Source organism: Chanos chanos, chromosome 1 (genome assembly GCF_902362185.1).
Source record: "Chanos chanos chromosome 1, fChaCha1.1, whole genome shotgun sequence".
NCBI lineage: Eukaryota > Metazoa > Chordata > Actinopteri > Gonorynchiformes > Chanidae > Chanos > Chanos chanos.
The window spans coordinates 23,483,430-23,511,143 of NC_044495.1; the positions used below are offsets into that span (position 1 = coordinate 23,483,430).

Below are 27,714 nucleotides of genomic sequence, written 5' to 3' on the forward strand. Positions count from 1 at the left end.
AACTGTGCCTCGCCTAGGCTCGAGGACTGCGTTGAACTTTTCGAAGTAAATTTCAAAATCTGAACACCTGCTTAAAGTCCAGGCAAAATGAACAATGTGAAACAGTACACGCCTTCTTTTCCTGACATTTGTGCTCTCTGTTTTCACTTGTGTAACTGCCACGTGAGGTGAGGAGAGGAATAGATTTCTATCTTCACAGCTCTGAGTAAATCTAACACCCGGAGTCTTTCTCATGTGTGGGGAGGTCTTCTCTGTTGGGAGAATCTGGTTCTTCTGGGGCAAAGATAGCCAGAAGTCTCTCCTGTTCCTTTCTTGTTTTGGGTAAATCAGAGGATGGTCTGACAAGGATTTTAATTCGCTAGAAAGGAGAAAAAAAACTACATGAGAGAGATTTCTTAATTGTGGAATAACCCCAACTCAAAACACAGTAAGACAGTCATGTGTGATGAACAATTATACAATCAAACTGCAAGAGTGTAACTATACTTCTCTCAGTGTTCCTTCCGTGGTGCTGATTTTGAAAACCATCCAAAGTGGGATACAAATCATGGAGGCCAGAGCCAGCAGCCAGCCCACCATATAACCCCACCAAGGATACACATATACATTGTTGTATTTGAGAGGAGTGTATTTGATAAGAGAGAAAGCAAAGGTCCCCTACAGAGAACAAAAGAAAGCAATAAAGAAGTTCAGCATGGACCTCACTAATACACAGCACATGTTTTTAGTCAGCTAAAAAATTCTTGTGGCAGTTACAGAATGGTAAAATAAGTGATTTTAAACTGATTTCAATGAATGGCAAAAAAACAGTAACGTTTAGAAATGTACATTGTATTACATAAAACTTCAGATCCAGATAGAAAAAACTGTCTTGAACTTCAGAAAGCTATGTAAAACAGGGAAGCTAATGATTCCTGAAAAACTTGAAGAGTGAGATTACTTAAGGAAAAGTTTTCTGTGACAAAGGAAGAGAGTTCTTTGAGGAGCTCTCACAATCAGTCTTGAAAAAATATATAACATTACAAGAAGGATCCAGATCAGTTACATATAATTGTATTCTAAATGGTTTTATATAACTCACAATGCAGGTAACTGGGGTGATATATAGCCAGCAGTATTTGATAGCAGGTCCTGGACGATAGCCAATCATATCCTCAATATCATCATAGAAGCGATCAGCACCTAAAAACAGAAACAGGACTGTTCATGAAGGAATTAACCCAGAACAAAATTACACACTAATCTGGCCATATCCTGATAGTTTTGTTGTCCTTTTCAACAATATTATTAAATGCTTATTGTAATTCTCCATGCTGAGTATGCCTACAGTAAATCAATCAATATTCTCAGATTACAGTACTGTGCATCAACACATTGCTGCTCTGTGCAGGATAAGCGAGTTAAATTAAAAAAGCTCTTTAAGTACGTGATGAGATGAATCAAGTTTGTTGTGCTGCACTCAGAAAACATGACAAATTCTTTTTATTGCAGCAAAATAATTCATTTCAACAATGGGGCAGATGATCAACAAGTAACATTTTGTCACTGACTTACCATAGGCCCAAGCGATGCAAACTGTCTCGAATATGGCCATGAAGAGAAGACACATGCCACTTGCAGCATAGTAGTCAAAGAGTTGGAAGACATACATTCCCCCCTATGGAGTACACATCGAGAAATGCTTAATGTCTCACCTGGCAACCTTCAGCTAAACGGGAACAACTTCTTCAGGTCATGTCACAGATACTCATTAACAGAGTTTCTACTCTCTGTCCATCTACAGTACACATTGTCCTGTGCATCTGAACATTTTGTTTAAATATGTAGCCAAGTCTAGGTGGACACTGAATAGTCATTGTATGACCAAAAGACAGCTGTAAAAAAGCACTAGATCAAATTCCTTGTACATTGTTCATACAATAGGGAAACAATGGCACCACTCATTAGAAAGTACTCACAACAAAACAGATCATATAAATAACTAATTAATACTAATACTGACTAACTTAAGATCCTGTCAAAAGAAAATTTGTACGAAAATTTCTGAGCACTGTGGTGCCAAGAAAAGCATTACAGCGTTACATATATTGGAAAGAGCTGTATGATATTCAAACATGACTTCTTTTACCTCCATTAGCATGACTAGGCCCATCAGGAAGGAGACTAAAGACACAGCCAGCAGGAACAGTTCTCTGCGATGCTTACGGCGAAACACGGCAGGATACATGTCCACAATGGCTGTTACCAAGCTCTCAACACACACAAACTGGACAGAAGAGAAAGAGATCAACATATCAAGTATGTACAAACAGTACAAAAGAGAAATCTAGTCAAGGTTTGGTTCACTGCAAATTGCCACCTATATTCGGAGTGCATCATATTAAACTGTTCAAACTGGACTTCATTATTTTTAAGCAAATATACATAAGCTGTGTGCAAAACAATCAAGCTGTTAGTTGCTATATAATCCAAGATAAGTTTAAAGCATCCAGCAGCTAGTAAATGCTTTGCATGCTACAATAATAAGAGTCTTACATTAAGCCATTTTAATTACTGCTGTCTTCTCATTGAAGTATTGCTCTGAGACAGCATGGCTCAATATGACATGTTAAGAAAAGTCCAAGAGGAATGAATGGATTGAAGCTTACCTGGCTGTCCAGGCCCAGTAAGACAATCATAATGAAGAAAAAACAGGACCACAGAGGGGAAAAGGGCATCATAGCCACGGCACGAGGATATGCTATGAAGGCGAGACCAGGTCCTGAGACAGAACACATCACAACACAATCATCGGTCTGAGAATCTTTGCACTGGTAGAAAATATCATCTTGACCTTCAGTCCCTGCTTTCATATTTAAATCTAAGTGTTATTGACGTGACTGTTTTCTACATACCTGATTCTGCTACTTCTGAGATGGGCACATTCTGCTCAAAAGACATGAACCCCAGTATAGAGAATATTGCAAATCCAGCAACAAAGCTTGTTCCGCTGTTCAAAAAGCATAAGGCCAAGCAGTCTCTGCAATACAGTAAAGAAAAACATTGTATGGGAGGGTGATAAACAGGCACACAACTACACTCTGTGAGGTTCAGTTCACATATGTGTTCAAACAGTAACTAAAAGTAAATAAACATACACATGGACACACGCACACACCTGTAACAGTCGTTGTTATACTTGTTGTAGCTCCCCAAAGCTGTGAGGCACCCTAAGCAGATGGCATAGGAGAAGAAGATTTGTGTCCCTGCATCCATCCAAACCTGATATAAAAAAAACACATAGTAGTATTCTATAACCTATAACCAGAGTCAGCCTTGCGATTAAAAAAAAAACATTCATAATTATTTCATTACAGCATGCCAAATATTTGATATACAAATATATTGTAAAATATACGATATTTTTCTTAAGAAGACACTTTCTTGAGACAAAATGTTACATTTTTATCAGTTCGGTGTTGGTCCATTTATCTTTTGATTAAAGTATACAAACACAAATGTCTGGTTTGTTTTGTTTTCCAGAAAACGTGACGGGACCTCTTCCTGAGGTCACTTAATGATTGTGGACCACTAGTTCAGCAGCAGTCAATCGTAAGCCAGGTGGTTACATGTCTCGTGCTGTTCAGCACTGATTAACACTTCCACCCCTGTTCCCCTTATCCTCCCCTGTCCCAAAGCACAGCCATCAGCTCTGGACCTGTGCAGGTTGATGGTGGGGCGGGGGGTGGAGGATGATGCGGTATACCTGCCCTTACGAGGAGGAGGTTGAGTTCTTGGTGGATAGGTGGAGTCTGTGATCTCTAGTGGAGGCAGGGCAACAGGCTCACACACCATGCAGACAAACATACAATCTACACCAAGTTCCCAGCTCCTACAGCCACCAGACTTGTTGAAACAGTACTGGTCAATAAGCAGTTTCAGGATCAATATCAAGATAGGTGATGTGTTTTGTTTGTCTTTTCTCTTTCTTTTTTTTTTCTTTGTAGGTACGAAAAAACTTCAGGTTCATTTTCTATTCTTCTCCACCACCCTTTGTCTCCAGATGTTCTTGCATTGTATTTATCAGTTGGATTCTCTGAACTGTTCTGAAACTGTATTGACCAGAGTTGTGTAGGGAAACCTGTTTGGATTAGTAAACCGCAGCTGATAGTATGCTCAGAGCCAAACCCAGTGTTTTCAAACACAGTGAGGAGCTTCCTCCTCTTTACAGTCTCTATCACTGGGCCCCACATGGACCATGTACTGTATAAACTATGATTTCCAACAGAGGGGATTGATACCTGCATCTGGAGGGACTTTGAGACATAGGCTCAAACAAGCTCAAAAAATCCAAAAAGGGACTAAACACTGATGAATTTCGGCTGTACCTGAGGATCTGCTAGACGTCCCAGGTCTGGATACAAGTAGAATTTAATACCATTGGCAGCCCCCGGCAACGTAACCCCTCGAATGAGCAGAACCACAAGCATGACATAGGGAAAGGTAGCAGTGAAGTACACCACCTTGGTGATAGAGAAAAAACATGATCAACATCTGTTCAGTCATACTATATCTTCCAGTGACAGCCTGTAACTGTGAATCATCCACTAATAAAAAAAGAAGAGAAAAAAAGAGGCTGGAGGTGCCATGAATCAGGTCACTCACCTTTCCAGTGGACTTGACACCTTTCCAAATGCAGAAGTAGCACAACACCCAAGCTATCAATAGACAGAGAGCCAAATCCCAGTTGAGAGAGCCCATGTTATCGATGCCTGAGGAGAGCCGTAAAGCTCTTCTCCTGCAGGTGATGAACAGAAAGGTAAAGGTTTATGTCTGTTACTGAGCACCAAAAACTCCTCAAATTGCAAAATAACATTAAAAATACCATAGAGATACAAAGATGTATTTTTCTTTTTGTAGGAACTGCTTTTGTGTGATAAAAAAAAAGCAGGCCTGGGTGTAGAGGAAGGAAAGACTTACTCCCAAAACTCTATGACAGGAGATGTGGCATTGGTGGGCTGTGTAAAGTTGACTGAATCATTTCTTCTATGTAGTTCCACACAAGTTTCTAAGAAAAGTAACATCACTCAGAATCATTAAACGTACTACATATGTTGACACTGATAACAATTCTTGTCATGATCTGTTTCAGTCATGTCACCTGTATTCCAGGTGTTGGTGCAGGAGGACCATGGCAGTTCCCATGAGAAGGAGAAGTACAGGTAGAAAATAGCCCAGGCCAGAACTATGATATAGTAAAAATTCAGTAGGACCACAATGACCTGTGTACCATATCCTATACCTGAATACCCAAGAGTGAAAAGACAAGAACATGTTAAAAATTCAGTCCATTTGACCTCAGCTCAGTGTTTACAACTCATATTTTAAGATGGCCCGTTTTTCACAACAAAATGAAAGAGTGGCTGCATTACCCTCAAAGAGGGGGCTTATTTTTCTCCAGCAAGTGATGCCTCCTTCACTTGTGAACTGTCCCAAAGATGTCTCCAAGAAAAATACAGGGACCCCACAGGTGAACAGGAAAATCAGATACGGAATGAGAAAGGCACCTGATGAACATGTTTAAAAAAAAACAACAAAAAAAAGAACATAAGATTAGGATATATTTGATCTGGGCTTTTCACTTTTAGTTGGTAGTGCCTTACATTTATTAATATTTGATAGTCTTTTCGACTAGAAATGCAAGTGCCCATGTTCTGAAAATGTTCAAAGACTGATCAGATAAAAAAAAAAAAAAAAAAAAACAGAACTACACATTATCTTGTGAACAGCTGCTAAGTGACACAAACAACAGCTGCCACTCTCTGATCATCAAATTGTGACCTTACCCCCCCATAAGGTCTCCAAAGAGGGAGGTCCAGAAAACAGGATATGAGACCAGAATAAACCAATCCTGGACAATAACAGTCATGTTGCCTATAAAGAGGAAGTGTCACCGTATGTGGCCTAAGAAGAGGACGTCACATGCAACTTGCATGAGAGGCAAAAGAGAAATTGAGACCTCAGGGGTTCAGAGATTTGATTTATTTTTTACATACGCTCAGATTATACAATTTTAATTTCAAAATCCAGACAGTTTGCAGACTTCGCATAGCCCTCTCTGAAAATTTACCTGGTAATACACACAAGTTTTATATGTATGTGCCAGTTGTTTACCATTCAAGAGGAACCCATTCAGTGGTTAGTTTCTTCCTTTCATATGATGCTAGTTCACTGTCATTCTAGTGGTTTAACTGGATTCATCTTAACAATACACACAGAAATGTCCTTACAACACATTTTGACTCTCTTAACTGTGACTACCTTATGTCAAAGGAAACATTAATAAATGTTTCACCATATAGTGACGTGCATCGTCCTAAATAGCAGATTGACTAAATTTACAGTAATGCTCACCTCCTCCATTCTTATAGCACAGGTACGGGAAACGCCACATGTTACCCAGTCCAATGATGGACCCAGCTACAGATAACACAAACTCCAGTTTATTGCTCCACTGGCCCCTCTCCTGTATTTTCTCAGGGTCAGAAACATCATGGGATCTACTGTTCACAGCGGGGAGCCCTGCTAGACCTGCGTCTCCTGAATTTCAACATAGACATTATTTTAGTTGAACACATATGTACACATCTACGCAGTAAGAGGTATGTCATCCTTTATGTCAGAAATCCCATCTTGACTTAACTTTTACAGCTTGACTAAAATTTTAATCACAACAAAAAAATATCAAACAAAAAGTTTTAGAATATTAATTTTGAGGTGAATATGCTAAAATCTCACAAAATTAGTTTTTTGTTCAGTATTAATCAGTGATGGAACCATTCTGTTCTCTTCAGTGATGGAACCATCTGAAGTGATACTTCTATACAGAACGTTATATTAAACAGTTTACTAATCATAATCAGCAAAAAAGATCATGTTGCACCTGATAAAGAGACTGAGTGACCAAAAAAGCACATTTACAACCAAGGCGTCTGTTGAATTCTGAGTTAAAAGTTCAATTAACCTGTATCTGTACAACACATTTTGTAAAACTAAAACAAAAAATGAAATGAGCATACAAGAATTAAAATTATGAGTTATGTTCAGAAAACATTCAAAATGCCAAGGAGGACCATTAAAACCATTTGCTATCAAAAAAGATATTCTGAGAAAACAAGGTTACTAACCATCTTATACAATTTTTCTACAGCAGTGAAAAATGACAGCGCACAAGCTTACCTTTCATAGTGAGACTGTTCAAACTGTTTGTGAGTTACTGAAAGTCAAACATTCAGCTTTCACTATTTAACATGAGTGAGGAGAGGGGTGGAGGTTTGGACTCGTCTTAGCCCACCCTCCTCTCAGCACCTCACCAGGCCTGTCAGGCAGTTTAATTTTGTCCTTCAAAAACATAACAGTTAGTACGCATCCACTGAACGTGACAGTTAAGTCATTAACTAGTCACATTTTCATATGAGGATTAACCTCACATCAATCTTAACTGGCATGAGTTATCTCTGCTGACTGCATGGGCCATACATGGAAATGCATTTCAAATGTTTATCAGTAATAATACATTTATGGATATCACTGATTTGATTCAAACAATAATGAGAAGGTCTGCCTACAGTATGTGAGCTAACGTCTCTGTTGAAGGCAGTTGAATTAATCTGCACATACCCACTCAGTCCCAGACTGATGAATTATTGATAATATTTTCAATTAAGACAAAAACCACGACAGATCCAAAAGGATTACTGCAAAAATGAATAACGATGTGCAATGGTTGTTCATTAATCACACAATCACTTCAGAGAACAGTGAATGCTCAACTGTATACATAACTTTCACAGGCTAGTTCACACATAAGAGCCTCTTCAAAATGCTCTGTAAACTGAGATTACATTGTGCCAACAATAGAGGTCCAGGCAAATAAAAGACTTTGATGAAAAAACAAAGTAATGCACTGCTACAAACCTGGACGTCGGACACAAGTGAACTTCTCCATTTTAATACAGAGTCAAAACCAGATAAGTCTCCCAGTGGAGCAACTGCTACCTCAAAGGCGTTTTTGATTAACATTGATTAGTATTGTGACAACGTTTATCCTCAAGAGAATGATTCTTCTTCCCACATCTCCAGCACAGGATCAACTCTGTTACTGTTATTTGTTGCATATTAACTGTGGCTCAGAAGTTTACATAAAGAAAATAGATGCATAAATCTTTGAGACACAACACAGACTTACTCAAACCAGCACAGGCCACTGAAATTCCTTTAAAGATTTACTAGAATTACATGATGCCACTTGCCCACTTTTGACTGAGAGAAATGATCAAACCAACCGAAAATCTATCATTTAATGGAGGGTCTTGACACTGGACCTAGTCATCAGTTACATCTTCACAGTATTTAACTGGATAATTATCTCTAAAAAAAAAAGACATACTTTTCAAAGCTGGTGGTATTAATTTAGAGTAAACAGTGAAATATTGTCATCATTGCCACATCATGCTCAGCATTTCTGATTTACTTTGTAGTTAGTCTTTCCTCTCATCTAGTCAGACAGTGCCTACCCAAGGCAGCTTAAGTCAGTTCTGACTAGATCTCCTTTGCCCTTTGTCCAGTCACTTGACCCTGGTCACAAGACTATCAATCCGACTCACAATGAAATGCAATATCAAAAATCCAATCATTTTACAAAAAATGTTTGTGTAAATGCCTGCGCTGACACAGTACTTGATCGTTCTGACGAGATGTTGACAGAATCATCACTTCTGGTGCCCTAACAGTCCTTGACACTCCAAAATGACATGAAGACAATTTCAAGATTTTAATATTTTATCAACCATTCTGAGATTGTGAAAGGAACAGATAATTATAAAAGGTATCTCCCTGACACCTCTGAAAGGAGGGTCTGTGAACGACTGGTCTGAGGTTCAGTTCAACATTTTGGCATGTGCTGTATAGTCATCTCTGAGTCCTGCCTTCATTTTACAGGAAAGCCCATCAGGGCCTTTTCATTTTCATCATGTTTTCGACAGTTGCCATTTTCTCAACTGTTCAGAGGAGCCAGTCATTTTTGCCATCTAACACTTACCTGATAAAACCACTCATCTTACCCACCATCTCCAATCCTTCTGAAAGACAGAGTGAGGGAGACACAGACTATCAACACTGCAAAAATAAATTCCACTTTAGAACTCCTCAATCTAACGCTTGAAAATATTTCAGACACTTGAGGTCTCTTGATATCTGAGTCAGCTGCTTACAGCGGTCCAGACAAAACAGCATTGAGTCTGTTTCAAAGATACAGAAATACTATAGTAATATTTTGCTTCTACCTGTCCTCACTTCAAAAACAGAAAGGTGAATCAAAGTTTCACGGCCTAAATAATCAACTCTTCATGAAGGAGAGAAACATCCAGCAAGGTCTCAAAATCATAAGCCTAGGCTACATTCAAATGATGACAACCATAATGATGATGATGATGTTGTTCTTCTTCTTCTTTTCTAATAATAAACATAATAATAATAATAATAATAGCAAAATTAAACAAAATGGAAAAGGAAAACATGCAGAAAGCTGTCATGTTTAAGTGTGTACCACGTAGCATGTTTGTGTGATATAATTTGTTGTGCAGGGGCAACATAGCTGAAAAATGCAGGAAAAGCAGAAGTGGGTGGTCCTCCACTCAATTACACTGTTTGCTTACAGGTTGTAGTAAAGAACAGTTATGTATTAAGATTAACATGTAACAGTGAGGGGCCAAACTTATGTAACTCAGGTTCACCCCCCCCCCCCCCAAAAAGGGAAGTCAAGGGTTTCCTGAGGAAATTCAAGGACACTGACGGAAATCCACTTCAAAGAGCCAATATGAAAAACTTCCTAATTTATAAAGAAATGTGAATTTCAAAGAAAGCACAAACAATTTTCGTCATTTGGCTAGGAATAGTTTAATAAAGGTGAGAAACAAAAAACAGCCACATTCCAATCGTTAATTGCTTAAAACCTATTTACATCATAAATAGAACAACTACATACAACCATTTGGTGAGTCCTACATATGGAGTTGTAAGTGGTTTGGAGGTTCAGACAGAGAGAGGAGAGAGCACTGAGAAACTGGTAGTCTTCCACAGTTTTTCTTTTTGATGGCAAACCTCAAACCGTTCGATTGCCTGAGTATCACAAGATGTCATGATTGCGTTGATTTTTTTTATCCATTTTCAATACAGACTGGTGAATTTTGGGATGTGACAGAGGCAAACTACTTAAAATCTAGATGTTTTGTTTTTTTGTTTTTTTTTACCCAGGTTAGTATGCTTGCAGGAGGAATCTGTGGTAGGTAAACTGGACCAAACATCCAAGAGAAATCACAGTCCACTAGAAGACAAATCACAGAGCTCCAAGTTCCCAGAGGCTCCACTGCTATAATGACAGAAGATAGAAGAAGGGATACAGAGAGGGTAAAGTTCTCCAGTTACATCTGTAGGTCCCTTCTTCATCCCTGACTTATCAAGGCCTCTAACAGTTATCCTGGCATTCTCTCAACGGGGATGTGAGAGAAATGAAACGGCTCCCTTCAAAGTTCTTAACGTTCTTCTACACCTCTCTTTTTCTCCATGTTTTGGTCCCGCTATGCTCAGGGTCTGCTGAAGATGCTGTGAAGAACATATGTAGGTCTGGCGTGGGGTGTCGGTGGCTGGACCCTGCGCTAGCTGCTCTCTTGTGAGTCCTGTTGAGTGATGGCAGGGAGAGTTTGATTGCCGCACACCGGTGGTGTCAGTACTACGCTCTCCATGCCAACTTTGATGCCAACTCCTCCCCCAGCCAGCGCTGCGTTCTTCCGAGAACACGCAGAACAAATGTAGTCCTCGTTCTCCGCCATCTCGCATGATACACCCACGCATACCTGATGAAACCACTCATCACAACCACCATCACACTGCACCCAATCCACCTGAAAGAGATGCAGAGAGACAGACAGTGAATGAGAAACTGAATCATAAAAAATAACTGACTTAACAGCACAAAGCTGGACAGCAACTGGAGGAGTTCTATTCATTTCATGGAGAGAGAAGAGTTCAGAGAGAAGCCCACGCATTGCGGAGCTGTCAATAAAGCGTCGTCTGAGCTTCTGCTATGACAAAACATCAGAAACAGTGTCTGTTATGCAGAATCCAAATTACACAGTATATATGTTTGACATTACATGGAGAAAAAGATCAAAAGATACAAAAACCCATGTTGAGGAATACTTGCTTTACATGAAGCAGATTACACTTTAACCAAGAAACTCATGTAAAAGAACTCAGAACACGACATTGCCCATCCAGTTAATACGTTATGTGTAACTCTCCTTAAGGTGTTCCAGTGCTGTTATCAGCTGTTGATATTCATTAAGTTTCCATGATGATCCTTCCAAAGCCAATGTTCAAAAACACACTCAATACTGAATTTATCAATATTTTTAATACACCTGGCACATGATCGCCTGGCAGCCAAACATTCCAGTTTTTGGAACGTGAAGAAGGGAAACACAAAATTGTGAGCAATAATAATAAATTACTACAACTCAGGTACCAAAGCTTGCTCAATCAATAATTACATAGGCAGAGGTTTTCCAGGAAACATGAAGACAAGAAAGATCAGAGATTCATGACAAGGCAAAGACAGTGATAGACGTCTACGTCAGTCTCACATAGAGAGGAAACGCTTTCCTTATGAAACACTCTCACTGAATTAGACCGCCTGCACTAGAGCCATGACAGAAACATGTTATAAATCACTGCTGGTTTAAAAAACAATAACTAAAACCTCAGATATTTTCAGTAATGTGCATCTGATAAAGTAGAAAGTAGATAAAGTAGCCCAAAACTCTTCACAAGGCCTGATCATGCTCTAGTTTTAATGTTGCTAGGAGACAAAACCAAGACCTAACTCATGACTTATTTTAAATTACGTATTCATGATGTACTTTCATATGCAGTGGGATTTACTCACCTTATCCTTGCAGGGACGCTGGCAGTTCTTGGCTGCACACACAGCGTTCTCGTCATTGGAGTCCTCTGCTCCAGACCAGTCATACTTAGAGGGAATGTCCAGAATCTTCTTCTCTCTCTTTTTCTCTAACCCATCCTTGACCAACTCTGCTTTAGCAGCTGCCTTCTCCTTCCTTTTCCTCTCCTTCTCTTCTTTGGCTAGTCTCTTGGCGAGCTGTTTCAGCTCACGGGCTTTATCGGGGTTGAGCTTGAGTTTTTTCTTCTTGGACTTGACCCCTCCATCCACTGCCCTCTTCAGCTCCTTTGATTTGGGCCGGCCCTCCACGCCCGTGGCAGCTAGCAGCAGCTGCTGCTCAACCCGTTCCAGTTTCCTCTTGCGCTTCTTTTCGGAGTCCTTTACCTTCAGCTTCATTGGCTTCTCCAGTAGAGCCTCCTCCGGCTGAAAGGAGTAACAGAGAGACGGAGAGAAAAGGGAAGATTTGATGAGAACACAAAAAAGGAACAGAGAAGAAACTGTATGACCCATAGAAGCACAAACATAATAATTCCTATCCATCAGTTATTCACTTTATTTCATTTATGAAACACATAGGTCTGAGACAGTATATGGACGTAGTCAGCTGGCTTCCTGCGACAGCTCTGATGCAGATGCAAACAAAACACAGGCCACCCACCTCCATGACTTGAAGGAACCTCTCCTCGGAGGGGGGATGTGTAGCCTGCAGGATCCTCCAGATGTGCTGGGTCTCGTCCAGAGACACCTCCAAAAGATCGCCTACCATCATCAGTTCCTCCAGCTGGGCCTTGGCTGAGGGAGACAGCTCCAACACAGGTGGCTCTAGGCTGCGAGGCACCAAGGGGGTCTTCCGTGGCTGTTTCCGTGGGGTTGCCGGATCTGAGGAGACACAGGAAGGAAGTGGCTGAGAGTGGCTGTGAGGCATACTAAAAACAAAGGTGCGCCGGAGTCAGTTTAAGTAAATGGTAATTAAACCCGGTCCTTGATAAACCTAGTCGTCAAACAAAGAATAACATGTCCTTGGATATTCTCCATTCACAGCCAGTTCCTCAAGGCACTAGCTACTTAGCTATGGTACACGCTTGATCCCTGACTGACAGAGATATTGTACATGGGGGCCTTACTCTGTGGGCAGGTCTTGGAGGCAGAGGAGTAGGCATGCTCTGCACAGAAGGACGGAGTGGCTGGCCACATATGACTAACAACTTCCTCTGACTTCACAGGGATTTCTTCATCACAGAACAGGTAGGGCTTCACCTCCCCTGAATCCTGATAGATGACAAAAGATTAAAATTGGAAAAAAAAAATTAGATAGCAGTTGTCATTGATCCTCAAAATCATCAGATGTTCATATGAATTTGAATTACCTGAACTGGTTCTTAAAAAAAAAAGGTCTTTCCTGAGCTACATGACATACGGGTCTCTCTACCTTAATATCGTAGCCATACGTCTCCCTGATGTCCTCATCTGAGTCTGTCTCCTCATCGTCATAGTCCACAGACTGCCGTGGTGATGTGGTTCTGCTAAAGCCAGCCTGCTGGAATGTCTGGATGTGACCCTAAGACAGCAACAGGACAAGTAAATACCAGGTGGTAACAGACTGTAACACAAGAAATAAAAGTCCCATCTTCAGGCCAGTAAAGTCTCACCTGCAAGTCAGGATTGGCAGCTGCCTTCTGCAGTTCGGCGTTGATGATCTTCTCTGTTTTTTCGCGGGCGGCCAGCTCCACCATGCGCTGACTGAGAACAGAGAGTTTGGCCAGGGCGGAGGAGAGCTCGTCTGTGGCCAGGGCCTGTCGGGCGCGATCCTGCCAGCTCATGGCCCGTTCTGTCAGGCACTGTAGCGCCTCGCCCTCCGGCAGCCGCACCGGAAGCTTCTGCAGAGACACCAGCAGAGAGAGGATTGTCTCCAGGCGTGGGCGCCGCGATCGCTGGCACAGCGGGCACAGGAATTTGGACTCTTTGTTACTGCTGTGCCACCACCCGGCAACCAACTTCTTTTGGGAACCCGTCTTGGGCAGCGGCACGCAGGCGCCATGAAACCAGTCCTTGCAGAGCTCACACTGCAGCATGAAGCCGCTGGCCGTCTTGCGGCACAGGCAGAACTTGACCTCCTCGATACGGTCAGCCATGGCCATCTTAGCCAGATTAGCCGCACGAAGCGAGTGCATTGCCTCGACCTCCTTCTGTTCCTTTGCCTTGAAAGCAGCCACCACGCTGGCAGGATCATGGGCGTCCTCCATGCTCTCCTCCATGTCACTCAACCCCTCCAGATCCAGCCCTCGCTCATTCTCCAGCAGTTCTTTAGCCCTCTTACGCTTACTCTTACTGTTTCCATACACACCAATGTCAACACGTGGGCTCAAGACCTGAAAACAGACAAAAGCCTGCATAGTACACTTTCGTGCGAAGCCAGCTGAGCTGCATGAGTTAAGACTTGTCCGTGCTAACAGACAGGTCATTTCGTTTTCAACAGAAAGCCCAACCAATCATTTCCACTGAGTGGGCACAAGATGGTACTGAGGACAAACTTCTTTAAGACAACAAAATCAGCATGGAGAGTACAAAAGTTCACAAATTACACAGTCTTACCTGAAGCAGGGTGTAAGTGGAATTCTTCTTGAGAAACGTGCGAGCTGTCCTCTCCCTCCAGGCTCGGGCGGATGCCACCTGGGATTCCACTTGAGGCAGCTGATCCAGACGCACGGGAATGGAGCGGCCCCTGGCCAGCAGCGTCTCCAGCTGCTGTAGGTAGGCATAGTTGCTACCGTTCTGTCAGAGGACAGGATCCACAGGTCATCAATGCAAACATCCACAAGAGCCAAATTTTCAAGTGTAGTGATAAGAGGGCTCCAGGTTGAGTTCAGTTAAACACATTTCACCAACGAAGTGTGACACGACTATTCTTACTGCCATGTGTCATTACAATCAGCATCATCACAGACTGAGGTACCTGTATGGCTTCTACTCTGGCCGTCCAGTCCTTGGCTTTCTGCAGTGCCTCCCTGAGCGCTATAACGTTGGGCAGGTAGGCAGGGATGTTCTTTGCCTCCATAACAATGCTTTCAAGAGTGACCATACTGTGGCGAGGTCTGAGGAAATGAAGACAGTTAATAATAAGAGTGTAAGAACCTCTAGTACAGATATGTGTCAGAGCTAAACATGTGTGATGCATTTCAACACAGACAAAAGGTGTGATACAGCTGCTGTAATAAGCCAGTGAAAACTGTCACAGGCCTTGAGAAACAACAGCCTGTTTCTGATATTTCAAATGGACATGTGCATGCAGCATTTACTTACAACGAACTTTACCCTGGAAGTGCTCTGTGAAGACAGTACTAAACGTAACCAAACCATCAGCTGGGCTACAACATAGTACTTCTTATTTATCCAACATAAGTCAAAGTCAAATTAGCATGCTCTGCCTCTAGACCAGCCTAACATGAGAATTGTTTGACTTGACAACTGTGAGTCTGACCAGTTTTAGTGAGTTAAGAAGTGGAGAAGAAATGTATTTTATGACACAGAGCACTGTGTTCAGGTTGCAAAATGCTTTTTCAGGGACATGAGGCAGTCTTGAAGCACAGTCACATTCTGAAGCAGCATAGCACAAAGGTGATAAACCAGGATTTCTTTTTATATCAAACCTTAAGTTAACCAACCACCAGTGAATCTTATTTTAGAGCCCTGATCAGGTGCTAAGCTTAAAAACAATGAAGAGCAGGTCTGTACCTGGCCTGCAGACAGGCTCGTGCTTTGTCCTCCCAGCGCTCTGACACAGTGAGGATCTCCTGCAGCTCAGCCATGGCCTTCTCCACAGCGTGGTGCGGCGCCAGGCCGACGCCTGAGTCAATCAGCCTCTTCATCAGCTCTAGAGTTACACGCTGCGGCTCGGCCAGCGTCATTCGCACCTCGTCCAGCCAGCGCGCCTGCTGCAGCTCCTGCTTCAGCCGCGGAAGCTCCGGCAGCTCCACGTCCAGTCCCGCGCCCAGGTCCAGCAGTGCCTGCAGCTTAGACGAGTCTGGTGTCTCATCAGCTAGAGCCACCTGGGCACGTTCGTGGAAGTCCTCCACATTCTCCAACAGCTCCTGCAAGAAAGTAGAGAGGTTGATAACAGGTGGTGGATGAATATTTTTGGTTGCATCTTTCACAACAGAGCTGAGAAATGCTAACATTGCTCAACTGTGAGGCTGTTTGTTTTTTGAAGTCTGAGCTTGTATGTCTGCCTCGCCAAACTCATAATAGATATAATTAGCTATGAGGTCGGGAAAGCTGATCCCAGGACAGCTGTCGGGTGCTGTGTGTTACCATGGAAACTCACTTTGACCTGCCGAGCCTGGCTGATGACACAGGGCAGAGCGAACAGTTGCTCCACAAAGGCCTTCAGCTCCTCCACTGTCAATTTGCTGCGTGTGCGGCTGCTCTCGGGGCGTTGCCTGCTTTATATCCATCCAATAAAAAAAAAAAACATTCACAATAAGCTTATTAATTTTAAAACACACAGATAAGTCTTGACCCAACCTCTGAAGTTCTAAATGGTTATCAAAATTTAGACAGAGGCTTAGGTCTATTCCAGGAGAAAAGTAGTACAGGTTAAAAGTTTAACACTCCTAAACAAACAAAAAAAAACTCCCATTCTTATGCTGAAAGTCTTAAGAATGGAAGTAACTCAATAAAATGACCTTAAAAAAATAAGATACCAACAGCTCTGCAAATGAAAAGAAAGATTAGCAATCAGCAGAGTACACAGACAGACAAGAAACAAACGTCTGTATTGCACGGCAGACCACATCCTACTGTGTTGGGCAACACGCTGCCTGGTAATCACCAGCAAGGTAATCATTGTGACACTTCTACAGCATGCTTGTTATTTAAAGTCACCCTGACTGAAACACTTCCTCCCTGTTCAAAACAATAACTGTGGACCCACATTGTACGATAATCGAGATAAATGTATGGCTGTATTAATTGACAGGTTGTATTAATGGAGAACACTGATAAAGACAGACAGATACTGCTACAGACACTGAGCACTGACCTGTGCCTCTGCTTGTGACTGAGCAGTAACTGGGCCACAGAAGAGCATGTGTCTGCTTCCTTCACCGTTTCTCTCAGTCGACGGAGCAGATTGTTCTCGGGGTATTTCCTGTCCTCAGCATCCTCCAACAACACCTTCAGTTCAATCAGATCTGATGGTTCAAAAGACACAATGAGCAAAAGAAAAAAGAGAGGTGTGTGAGAGAAAGAGAGAGCGAGAGAGAGAGAGAGTGAGAGCGAGAGAGAGAGAGCGAGAGAGAGAGAGAGAAAGAGCATGCTGAGAAAAAAACCATATATATACGCTCATACCACCATGTCTGACCTTTCTTGTTTTTATGATCTGCTCCTAGTGCCTCAGTGACTCTCTTGGCCCATGTGTCATAGGACTGTGCTCGGGACTTCACCCCATACAGCATGGCAGGGAACTCCTCCTGATCATATCTGTACCTAAAACACCAAACAACAAAAGTCTGTCATCTGTGCAGGATAGCATATTATACTCACCATAAACATGTTCAAAAGCAACTAATCCCTTCAGCACTAAAGTACAGACCCATGACAAACGGAAATGGCGCACAGCACATTAACTTGCCATGCTGCTCAATTCAAAATCAAAAGCTAGGTCAGGTCATTCCCAGATACTGTTGCAACACTCAGGTAATGAAAAAGCAAAGGAAACACGTCCGTAATTGATGGATACAAAGTACATTTCAAGTACACTGAAAGTGGGCTCACATAGGTGGGCTTAATCAATTAATCAGTTACAATATGTTTTGGGTCAAGTATTAGAACGTTGGACAGGACCATGGACCCATTACTTTTGGCTACCTCAGCTAGAGGAAAAGAATTCAATGACTAAAGTCAGTTTTCCATGGAAGACTAAGGGGAAAAAAAACACATAAACTAGGATCTGACCTAGTCAAGAGTGCATTGTCCTTGACCAGGTTTCCATGTACTAGTGTACACATGAGTAAACAGAAAAGTAACTCTGAGTCAGTCAACAATCTCGGGTACAAGCAGGTGGTTTCAGCAACAACAGTCCATGGAGAACTTCCCAGAGGCAGATATGAGCTGCAGCACATTAAACTCATTATTACACTTATCAGTACGTCTAAAAGTATTAGAGGGTTTTAAATCATATTACTATTATATACTACTATAACTATCATACTTATATTACTACTACATATAAGTAACATTACTATTACTGTACAGAATATTTTACTGGACCAGCTGTTGGGTGTATTTTCCTGGCAGGGTTTAGGTGCAACTAACCCCCTTAAAGGGCTGAGAGAACACAAATATACACAAAAGCCGAGAGATCCCAAAGCCTTTCTATCCTAACGGTAAATGTTCTCTTGGAGGAAAACAACATCCCAACATCAGTATCTTCAGGGACACAGGCGTTCACTGAATGGTTTGATGGGAGATCCTGGAGCGGTGCCCGAGGAAGGATTTTCCACCATCACCAACACACTAAATAAGGGAATGCCTTTTGGAAGGATGAGGCAGGATCGATGAGCAGGCCCACTGAAAGCGTTCTCCTCTCAGATCCTGTTTAGAGGAGGTGTCGGTTCTCACCTGAGGCACTTGTTGCCGAGAGGGCAGTCACAGAGTTCTGCGGTGTGATGCAGACACACCAGGCGCTCAGGACTACAGGAGCACGTCAGGGCAGAGAGGAAACAAGTCGTCTTACACCTGTAGCACTGTCTCTCGTCATCAGGCACCAACTCAAAGACCTCCTGCTCAGAGGACAACACCCCCTGTAGGAAGAGAGAGGAACACACATCAGTAAAGCTGCACAGACCATACTGAGATGTGTGCTGAACATTCACACACATAACAATAACAAGACATGAAGACAAAATTTGCAAAATGCTCTCCTTCTGAACTGGTTGAATATGGAAGTCAGATTTTCTGTGTATTACCATAGATTTTTGAGGATCCAACTGGACAAAACCCAGTAGAATTCTTTATGGAAATCCACTGTTAATAGTACTGTACTGCTGGCAAAAAGCCAGTGAAATCTCGCTTTTTGTATACTCATCATTAATATGAATGAAGAAGTTTTTATGATATATTGCCGCTCAGCCTCTAACCATCTCCTGCACAGCCTGTCTCAGCCTGGTCTCCTCATCCATCATCTCCACCAGCTCTTTGTGAACTGCAGCTGCCAGCTCCACATCCAGGCTCTCGGGATCAGCCGCCATCTTACACAGCAGTTCCTCATGGGAGAAGACACAGTAGCGGTGCAGTCGACGGTAGTGGGCCACACACTGACGACCCATAGGCAGCTAGTGACAACCAAAGCAGTTACAATGAGTACAGAATAACATCTGTTTACACAGCTTATTCACTTCAAACGGGCGGTCTGCATGGGTCAAACACACAAGAAACAGATTGATGAATCTGTACATACCCAGTCTGCAGTACAGAAGTTGACTGCTTCAGCAAAGTTGTAGCCTTGGTTGAAACCACTGTGATAGGCCCTTGGGAAAGTCACTACAAACTCTCCAGCGCACTGATTGGTCCGGAACACCTGAGAAACAAATGGATGCTGATGAATGACACTGAAGCCAATACTAACGATATCAGTCTTTGGAAGCCACTGTTGGTAAGTGCACAGAATAGGCTACATTTCATGCCAAAAGAAGACATGAGTCAGCTAAGTGCAGTCCTAAAACATGGGCCAGAGACAAACATTTACACAAACATAAACCATGTCCATGTCTGCGCACACACACACACACACACAGAGAGAGAGAGAGGGGACGTACCGGCACACCGTGCTCCATGAGCACATTGGGATTCATGATGGTGACCAGCTGGTGGAGCAGGTCAGGCTGGGAGTCAAACAGCTCAGGGGCCAGTTTTTTCATCACTGCTTCAAGCTGCTCTGCTGCATGTGCTGGGACACCATACCATGTCTTGGGCTCACCCCTAATCAAGACATTAATTACTATGTAAACACTACTTAGAAATACCCCTGCACTTACCCTTGCACTTGGCACACAGCATTAAAATCAACAGCTAAAACAGCATTTTGTAGACACTCAGGGTACTGTGCCAACAGGGTAAAGGTTTAATTGTCAAAAAAGCAGTCAAAAAGTCAGTAACGGGAAACCAAGGATCTTGACTAAATGTAACACGTAACTGTTAATGTCTGTCAAACAGTACAGCCTTGGGTAGCCGGTTGCATCTGCACAGAGTGTGCTGACTCACCAGTGCAGATAATTGATGGAGTAGCTCCAGTGGTCCTCTATGTGCCAGCAGAAAGAGGAGAAGCACATTCCCACATAGAGCCAGGGCACTTTCATGCCAGAGATGTCCACATTAATGTGAGTGAGAACAGACTGCTCCAGGACTGGCATGTTATTCAGGTTCCAACCTGAGTTGGCATAATCCTTCAAAGATGGAGGGGTTGTTTATTCTGACCACTCATGTTACGCAATTTTATGAAAATAGACAATCACATGAAAAACATGTTCTTGAACCTGAGTTTTCACAAGACACAAATTCATGAGACAAAATCTATGGCTTTACCTCCTCATCCCCCAACAGCCTCCTCTTGCCATCTCTTACTGGGAAACCACTGCCCACATCCTTAGAGCTGATATCAGCCCCATATTCTACGATAACATCCTCCTCAATGCTGCTCACTAGTCTCCAGAACTCCTTCTCCACCAGTTCAGTGGGTACCATCTGAGTCAAACAGAGACAGGTGCAATGAGCACTGCAGCAGTGCCTCAGAGTTATTTCACCGCGTTTGACGTTTTTCTGTTTTCGGCCTCACTGGTCGTCAAGACTGACTGCATGTCTGCTGGTTTCAAGACAAGTAACTATGGATCATTTGAATTCTTTACGACCTTAAATTCCAAACAGACACGCAACAACGTGAGAGCAGGTGATAACAATGAGCTTGGATCTCCGTTTGGTCCACATTCCGCGGTAACTTACTACAAAATCACGCAATATGCGAGCACAACTCTTACGTGCACTGGCATGTTGAAGTAGTCTGACTTGAAGTGATCTGCCATCTCGCCAAAACTCTGGAGGGTGTATTCTCGCACGGCCTGCTCAAAGCCAAACGCCTCCCGAGGCTTGCTACACTCCTGTGGAACATAAGGGCTCAATCTACATGTTCAAACATCACACCCTGCAAACCACTTGTGTATTTAGTATTTTTAATACAAACTATGTACATGATCTCTTAAACACACGCACACACCCACTCTCATATCTCAATCTTTAGTCAGGGTGATACTGAACAGAATAAGTTGTGTGTCTATAACCAACAGAAATATGCTGCGATATAGAAAACAGGTTTGAATACCTCTGCGACACACTTGGGGCAACGCCAGTCACCCTTCGGGACATCCTGAAGGGGTGGGATCAGACAGAAGGTGTGGTAGCTGTCATCGCATCCGTCACACAGAAGCAGACGGTCTTCCTCGTCGCCCCGCCCACATGCCATACACATGTATAGGTCAATCTGTGACATGAATGTGAGTCAGAAATACTACGAAAAACAACACAGACACTTCATATCATGTTAGCCAACACAATTCGGAAAAGGACTAAGAATGTGTGTGTCAAACATACTGTTCAATAAAGTCTCATACCAATTTACAATGCATTCAGATTTTATAAATTCATACAAACAAATACTTAAAACAACCCAAAACCTTAAACGCCTAAAACATCACATAACTTGACAAACATGTACAAAGAGCAGCTCAAAGATACTCACAAAATTGACCTCCAATGTCTCTTTGCGTGGCCGCATCTTTATTGCAAATGCCTGAGCTTTGAGATGTCGTTGCTTCTTGATGAATCCATCATCTTTGAACAAGAAAAGCACATTTCAACCTTTAGCATCTCTCATAACAATTAGGCAATAACAGTTATGTTCACACAGTCAGTCCAAATCCGATTTACGTGCATATCCGATAGGAATCCGATCACATGCAGCAAGTCTGAACAGCCCAAAATCACATGAGATCTGTTTTTAACTTTTCACGCCATGTAAAGTTCTCATGTACATCACATGTACAGGAAACATGCTAGTTTGGTGGCAGAGGGAGCCATTGATGAGCGGTTGTAGGTCGTTGGACAGTGATACCGGCGGTGACGGCTGCACAAAAAAAGAACGGCAAGCCTCCTCCATCTCTGACGCTGTCTCGTTATTTTGATCAAACTTGCGCCGCAGCTCCACACTGCCACATTGTAAATCAGCAAGCCCATTTCAGTACTCTCCACTCTGGTTTGTTTATATCAAGTACTTCTACTTCTCGCCGCAATGTCATTACTAACCAATGCTAACCAATATTACTAACCAATACGGATAAAACCAAAAATGAGGACTGCCACACGGACACACAGATCGGATCTGATCACATGCTATAGATAATGCAAAAAGTCAATCAGGAAGATCGGATTCTGATCCGATATGCAAAAAATCGGATTTGGACTGACAGTGTGAACCTAGCCTTATAAATCTCTACATAGCAGCACCTGTTTTTAATAGAACAAACAAACACGAATGTCTGTGAATGAAAAAAGTCTTACCAGCTGGCACAATCTCCAGACCCACCATCTTAGGACTGCTGCCGAAGATCTGTAGACCTTTAGGCTCTTTGTTCTCTCTCTGAAGAACAGAAACAACAGCATTACAACACAAGGATCATCTCCTGTGGAGATATGATGTTTGTCATTCCAGCAGTTTCCGAAAAAGAAGGAAACTGATGGAATGACAAACATCAGCTCTCCTCATGGTGTCTGTTTTGCAGCTGGAAATTTAGGATTTGCCCTGTTCTGACTGACTGAGCTGTGGGAGGAAACTCTGTCTATAATTATGAGGAAAAATAATCAAAGAGAGGAAATTCCAAATTTCATGTTCACTAATGTAACCAAACACTTGCACTGATGTAACCATGCACCGCTGTTTCCCTGAAGAGGTATAATCTACAAATGTCAAGCAAAAATTAAGCTAAGAATTACAATACAGTGGAAAGGGATGCTACATTTTTACTGTCATCATTTGGTAGAATGGTAGTACAGACTAACACATGTTCATCGTTTAGCCGATGTCTGGCACTACCTGGAACGTAAATGCAAATGTTATATGAGGTGTGCAATTTATAAACAGGTCCATGACGTCTTCCAACCTCGTTTACAAATGTACCTCAGATTTAAGTCGCCGTGATCTTCTCTCAGGCATGGGGTGATCCTTGATCTGCTGCCTGTCATGGAGACTGTCCCTTTCCCTCGTTTCCTTTTCTCTCTCCTTCTCTTCCTCTTCATCTGCCTCCTCATCCTCAACACCCCCTTCAATGCCTTCATCTGGCTCCTCTGCTTCTTCCCCTTCTTCATAGAGCCTGTGAACGCCCTGAAAGGATGAAAGAGAAACACACATATTTTAAGACATTATGAAAGTCATACAGGATGCGATAATCAAAATAAATTGTAGCACACAGAGATGATCATTTTTGAGAATTATTTAAAACGGACTATATTTGCAGGTTCATTATAATTAGTGATATTCTACTACGATTTGGAAATGAGCAGATCAGATCCTTAAAGCATTTCAGTGGTGTAACAAGAAATTACACCACTAACAAAGCTGAGGAGGTTTGAATCTAAGCTGTGATCAGCGGCGTCAGGCACTGGAATGAAAACAATTGGTTCTGGGAGCCAGACACGGCGAACGGCTGCAAGCAAACACAGGCGCCTCCACATGTACCGTGATACCCTTGAGATGCTTGCAAACTAACAGGTGACAGCACATGTACTGGAGGATGCCTACTGAGGTCGGTAGTTCAAGGTCGAGAATTTAGAGCAGCACAACTGGACATTCCAAATTGAGAAGAAAAGGGGGTTAAAATCCGAAATCATATAAATAAATAAAAATGTGCAGATCCTCTTAATGCCATGTATCATCACATATACTGAAATTACACTGCAAATCAAACCACTTTAAAGGTCGGTGGATTGAAATCTCTATTTGTATATAATACTATATATATGGTAGGAGTGCATTAACTTACAGAAAGTGTGGCTCCCGACTGGAACAGTTCATAGGGGTAAAGGATCCTCTCATAGTGTGAACGCAGCAGGGAGCCTACTCCCTTTCCAGGAGGGTAACCCATGCGGTTAGCCACCTTGGTCCATCTCTTCTCTTTACACACCCTCACAAACCCTCCTTCTGCAGACACAATCTACAACAGGGAATAATGACGACACATTATTGTTACTGCATTTTTTACTTTAAACTGACAACTGAATTTAGACAATAATATGACCTAAGACAGAATAAGAAAATGTCATAGGTTCCTTGTAATTTGCCTTTTGGACCAAGTCATGTCACATTTTCCACTAGTTAAATGTGTAGAACATGAGTGCAAGAACATTTTACTGATTTAGAGATAAATCTTACCTTGCTCAGCAGATACAGATCAAGTATCTTCCTCTCCACATGAGGAAAGCGTAGCCTAGAACCCTGCAGCTCCCAAAACTTGGCAATTTGATCCAGAAAGTTGAGTTTGACTCTTGTGAGTGCCTTCAGTATGAGGAGGGAAGATTTAAAAGGGTTACTTTGTGTCTGTATTGGAGAAGGGCTGAGTGAGGATGCATACAGGTACACACACACACACACACACACACACACACACACACCCCCTACTCTGACAAGAACTTTTTTTAGATGTAGTAAGCTTTCTCAGCAAGTTTATCTACAGTTCATACTTCAGTCAGGTGTAGTTCTATTCACAAACTCATCTGTTTCACAGGATTCAACCCCAAGATGTTTTAGAGATATAAGAGACATGCTCTTTCAGTACTAACACTGTGTCAACAAAACCATCTTTCATCTTCATCCAAAAGACCACAGGTTAGTTATTAGTACATGTCTGTGTTTCTATACACTCTTATATAAAAAAAATCTAAGAATTAAAGGAAACATTGACAACGAGCATAACAGAATGAGAATCACTATCAGTTCTTACCTCCAGTTCATTGAGCCTCTGCACCCGAGGTGTGAAGCGGAAGTTCCGAACATCACAGGCAAAAGGAGGCTGCCAGTCCTTGAAAACAAAGTGCAACGTGGTTAAACTTGAATCAGTTGTTGGAACATGTGAGGTTTTACTGACCAAATTTATGAACCAGCCTAATATGAATACATAGATTAAAATCCTATCTAAAGCCCACATCTGGTACACAGCACATAAAAAAACAAGTATCCACAACAACTACAACAACAATAACAGAAAATCAATTCCTTATGTGTGACTTGTATGGGGGTAATGCCAGTACATATGATTAATGGAAGCATCAATACAACTAACTTTGTTTAACCGACTGTGTTACAAAATCGTTTCACAATTGTTCAAAATACATATTGAGAGGCATCACTCTAAACAAGTATCAGGAAACCAAACGCGTTTTGTTACATCCAAAACACTAGCCAGATCAAAATGCTCTCATGACAAGTTTAGTCCTGGATTAAGGCCCACAACTAAAAATGCCATCAGCAGCAAGCTGCAGTAGTAAACACTAAAACTTTTCTCTAACAACACAATTTTATCTGTATAGAAGGAAAATATATATATAATGCTACTTAATTTACAGACATTGAACTCTCTTTCTATATATATATATATATATATATATATATATATACACATACATACATATCATAGACAGATACGTTTTTATTGTTGTTTTTTTAAGTAATTACGTTACCTTTGGAGGGCGAATTTTGCAGATTCCAGTTTTCTCTGCTATGGGTCGAATTTTATTGATAAATCCCAATGGGTCCGAAAAATCTTCCCAACTCGGCTCAAAAACAGGACACTCGGGAGGAGGTACGAATTCAGTGTACACAGACATGATAGGACCCCCAGAGTATGTTTTCAAAAGTAGAAGATTTGTTTAATGGAAAGGGGTTTTAAAATGGTGCTATCTTGATATCACGAATGAGAGTCATCCACGCATGATTATTTTTTTCCAAATAAAAAGGCTGTTACACTCAAGTACCTCAGCATTCTTCACCATGATCGAGGTTTCAAACAGTCAAAAGCTTCAACATCAGTCGGCCCACATTAAAATTTCGGACTGATATCATTTTCCCAAAAGACGAATGAAAAGAATGAAACTCAGTTTAAATTAGTCATGGTCCTTTTCCATCTCAACAGAAGGCCAAGTATGTGTCCACTCCCACCACTCGGTCGGATGTGATGAACTGACTACAGGGCTATAGCTACTGGAAGCACGGAGCAAATGTTATTACGGTCACACCAACAAAACAATAATACTAAGTAATAAATGGAATTGCAGTGGATTCACGATACAGATTCAACAGAATACGATATTAACAAGCCTAAAGTCTTTGATGACAGTCTGGTCAATTTTGCAGAACATCTTATAGACTACAGAACCATTATGTCTTCTGTATTCCAAAACTAATCCATCACTTCACCATATTATTCGCTGCTCTGTAGGCAGTGGACACTTGAAAGCCCCTAAAGAGTCTACTTGAAGTAAACCCGCTTCCTTCTCGACTGATACATCTAAGAGGCTCCGCTTGTAGTGCTAGCCGGTGGGGTTTTGCAAACTCTCTTTAGCTGCTTTTCGTCCGCTGTATGATATTCTGTAGACACGCGTATCCACGTTTAAAGTACAAGAATTCTCCCAAGGACGATGTAAACTGAACAAACAGACAAGCAAAATTCATTTTACTCCTCGCGTTCCTCGATTAGTCCTGCTGGCCATCGCTGTTAGCCATGATGAGCTTAATTGCTTCGTTGTTGGCTACAGGAGTAGCTGGTCAGATTACAGTGTTGCTGTTGTTGGAACTTCGTCGGAGCCAGTTTTTTACATTTCTGGGGTGAAAGACATAGCAGAAAATACAACGACAGTCAACTAATAATTAAATGCACTGGATGCTTCTTTTGTCATTCGAAAAACCCTCCCGATTCAGGAACATTTACAAGCATTTTCTCTCCAGCAAAGACCGAACCACGAGCCCCATACACATATTCCCCTTCCGCTTCATAGGATTAGATTAGTCGTCCCTGTTATGAAGTGGAAATATGACAATTTATCAAATACGTAATTCTTATCAAATTGAGATGTTTTAATAATAATATTTCCCCAAGAGAGTTCGGTTATATCCACAATTTGATTGGTTTCCATTAATGTCACCACAGCGTATTGATATAACATCAAATTTAGATGTGAGGTCAGAGGTAATACTTCCGGATTCATGATCGTTCCATTTGTTACACCGTTTTATTTGTGAAAGTAGTACGGGTAGATGAGCTGGTGATCAGGACGTTAGTGCATACGGTAGTGCCGAATACCTTATTAGATTGCTCAGACGTCTGTGTGTCTTCAGTTCGAGTATACAGTAATCTGTGTCGTTACGTATTGCCTTTCTTCTGCTCCAGGTTATAAAAGTGTATCTTTAGATTAAAATCTGTTTGTGAAATTACAGACAATAAGCCTTAACGCTTTGACTTAAATTTCTTTAGTTATCAGCCACACCACTCAGCCACATATATGTCAGTTTGTTGCTATCTGGTAGCTCCAAACTTCATTTTTCAAACATATACTTTCTGCCCCTTAATACCTTAACTGTCAGAGTTTCAGTCTCTACCTATCTCTAACTGAATTTGAACAAT

At 41.9% G+C, this 27,714-nt stretch overlaps 2 protein-coding genes across 3 annotated transcripts; both read right to left on the reverse strand.

The window, feature by feature from the left end:
* Positions 1-211: 211 nt before the first annotated feature.
* On the reverse strand, positions 212-7,225 carry LOC115812501 (sodium- and chloride-dependent GABA transporter 2-like). The gene is made up of 15 exons (XM_030775016.1): positions 7,219-7,225; positions 6,394-6,579; positions 5,412-5,546; positions 5,141-5,281; positions 4,960-5,047; positions 4,645-4,777; positions 4,368-4,502; positions 3,158-3,261; positions 2,895-3,019; positions 2,649-2,761; positions 2,129-2,266; positions 1,555-1,657; positions 1,082-1,182; positions 487-657; positions 212-358 (listed from the first exon to the last, which is right to left on the reverse strand). Exons 1-15 carry the CDS (start codon positions 7,223-7,225, stop codon positions 212-214), a joined length of 1,827 nt encoding a protein of 608 aa, XP_030630876.1.
* Positions 7,226-9,977: 2,752 nt separating this feature from the next.
* On the reverse strand, positions 9,978-26,207 carry kdm5a (lysine demethylase 5A). 2 transcript variants are annotated; one of them, XM_030787759.1, is made up of 27 exons: positions 25,775-26,207; positions 25,039-25,116; positions 24,471-24,593; positions 24,082-24,252; positions 23,220-23,423; positions 22,604-22,682; positions 21,786-21,877; positions 21,369-21,527; positions 21,028-21,147; positions 20,579-20,737; positions 20,258-20,439; positions 19,813-19,975; positions 19,455-19,574; positions 19,135-19,329; positions 18,617-18,798; positions 17,358-17,482; positions 17,037-17,187; positions 16,320-16,434; positions 15,731-16,086; positions 14,952-15,090; positions 14,591-14,770; positions 13,648-14,367; positions 13,428-13,556; positions 13,123-13,267; positions 12,657-12,877; positions 11,984-12,421; positions 9,978-10,940 (listed from the first exon to the last, which is right to left on the reverse strand). In XM_030787759.1, exons 1-27 carry the CDS (start codon positions 25,919-25,921, stop codon positions 10,695-10,697), a joined length of 5,139 nt encoding a protein of 1,712 aa, XP_030643619.1. In that variant the 5' UTR covers positions 25,922-26,207; the 3' UTR covers positions 9,978-10,694. The 2 variants fall into 2 exon arrangements, with proteins under 2 accessions (XP_030643619.1, XP_030643612.1); XM_030787752.1 differs by having other exon boundaries at positions 16,320-16,437.
* Between the last annotated feature and the right edge of the window lie 1,507 nt (positions 26,208-27,714).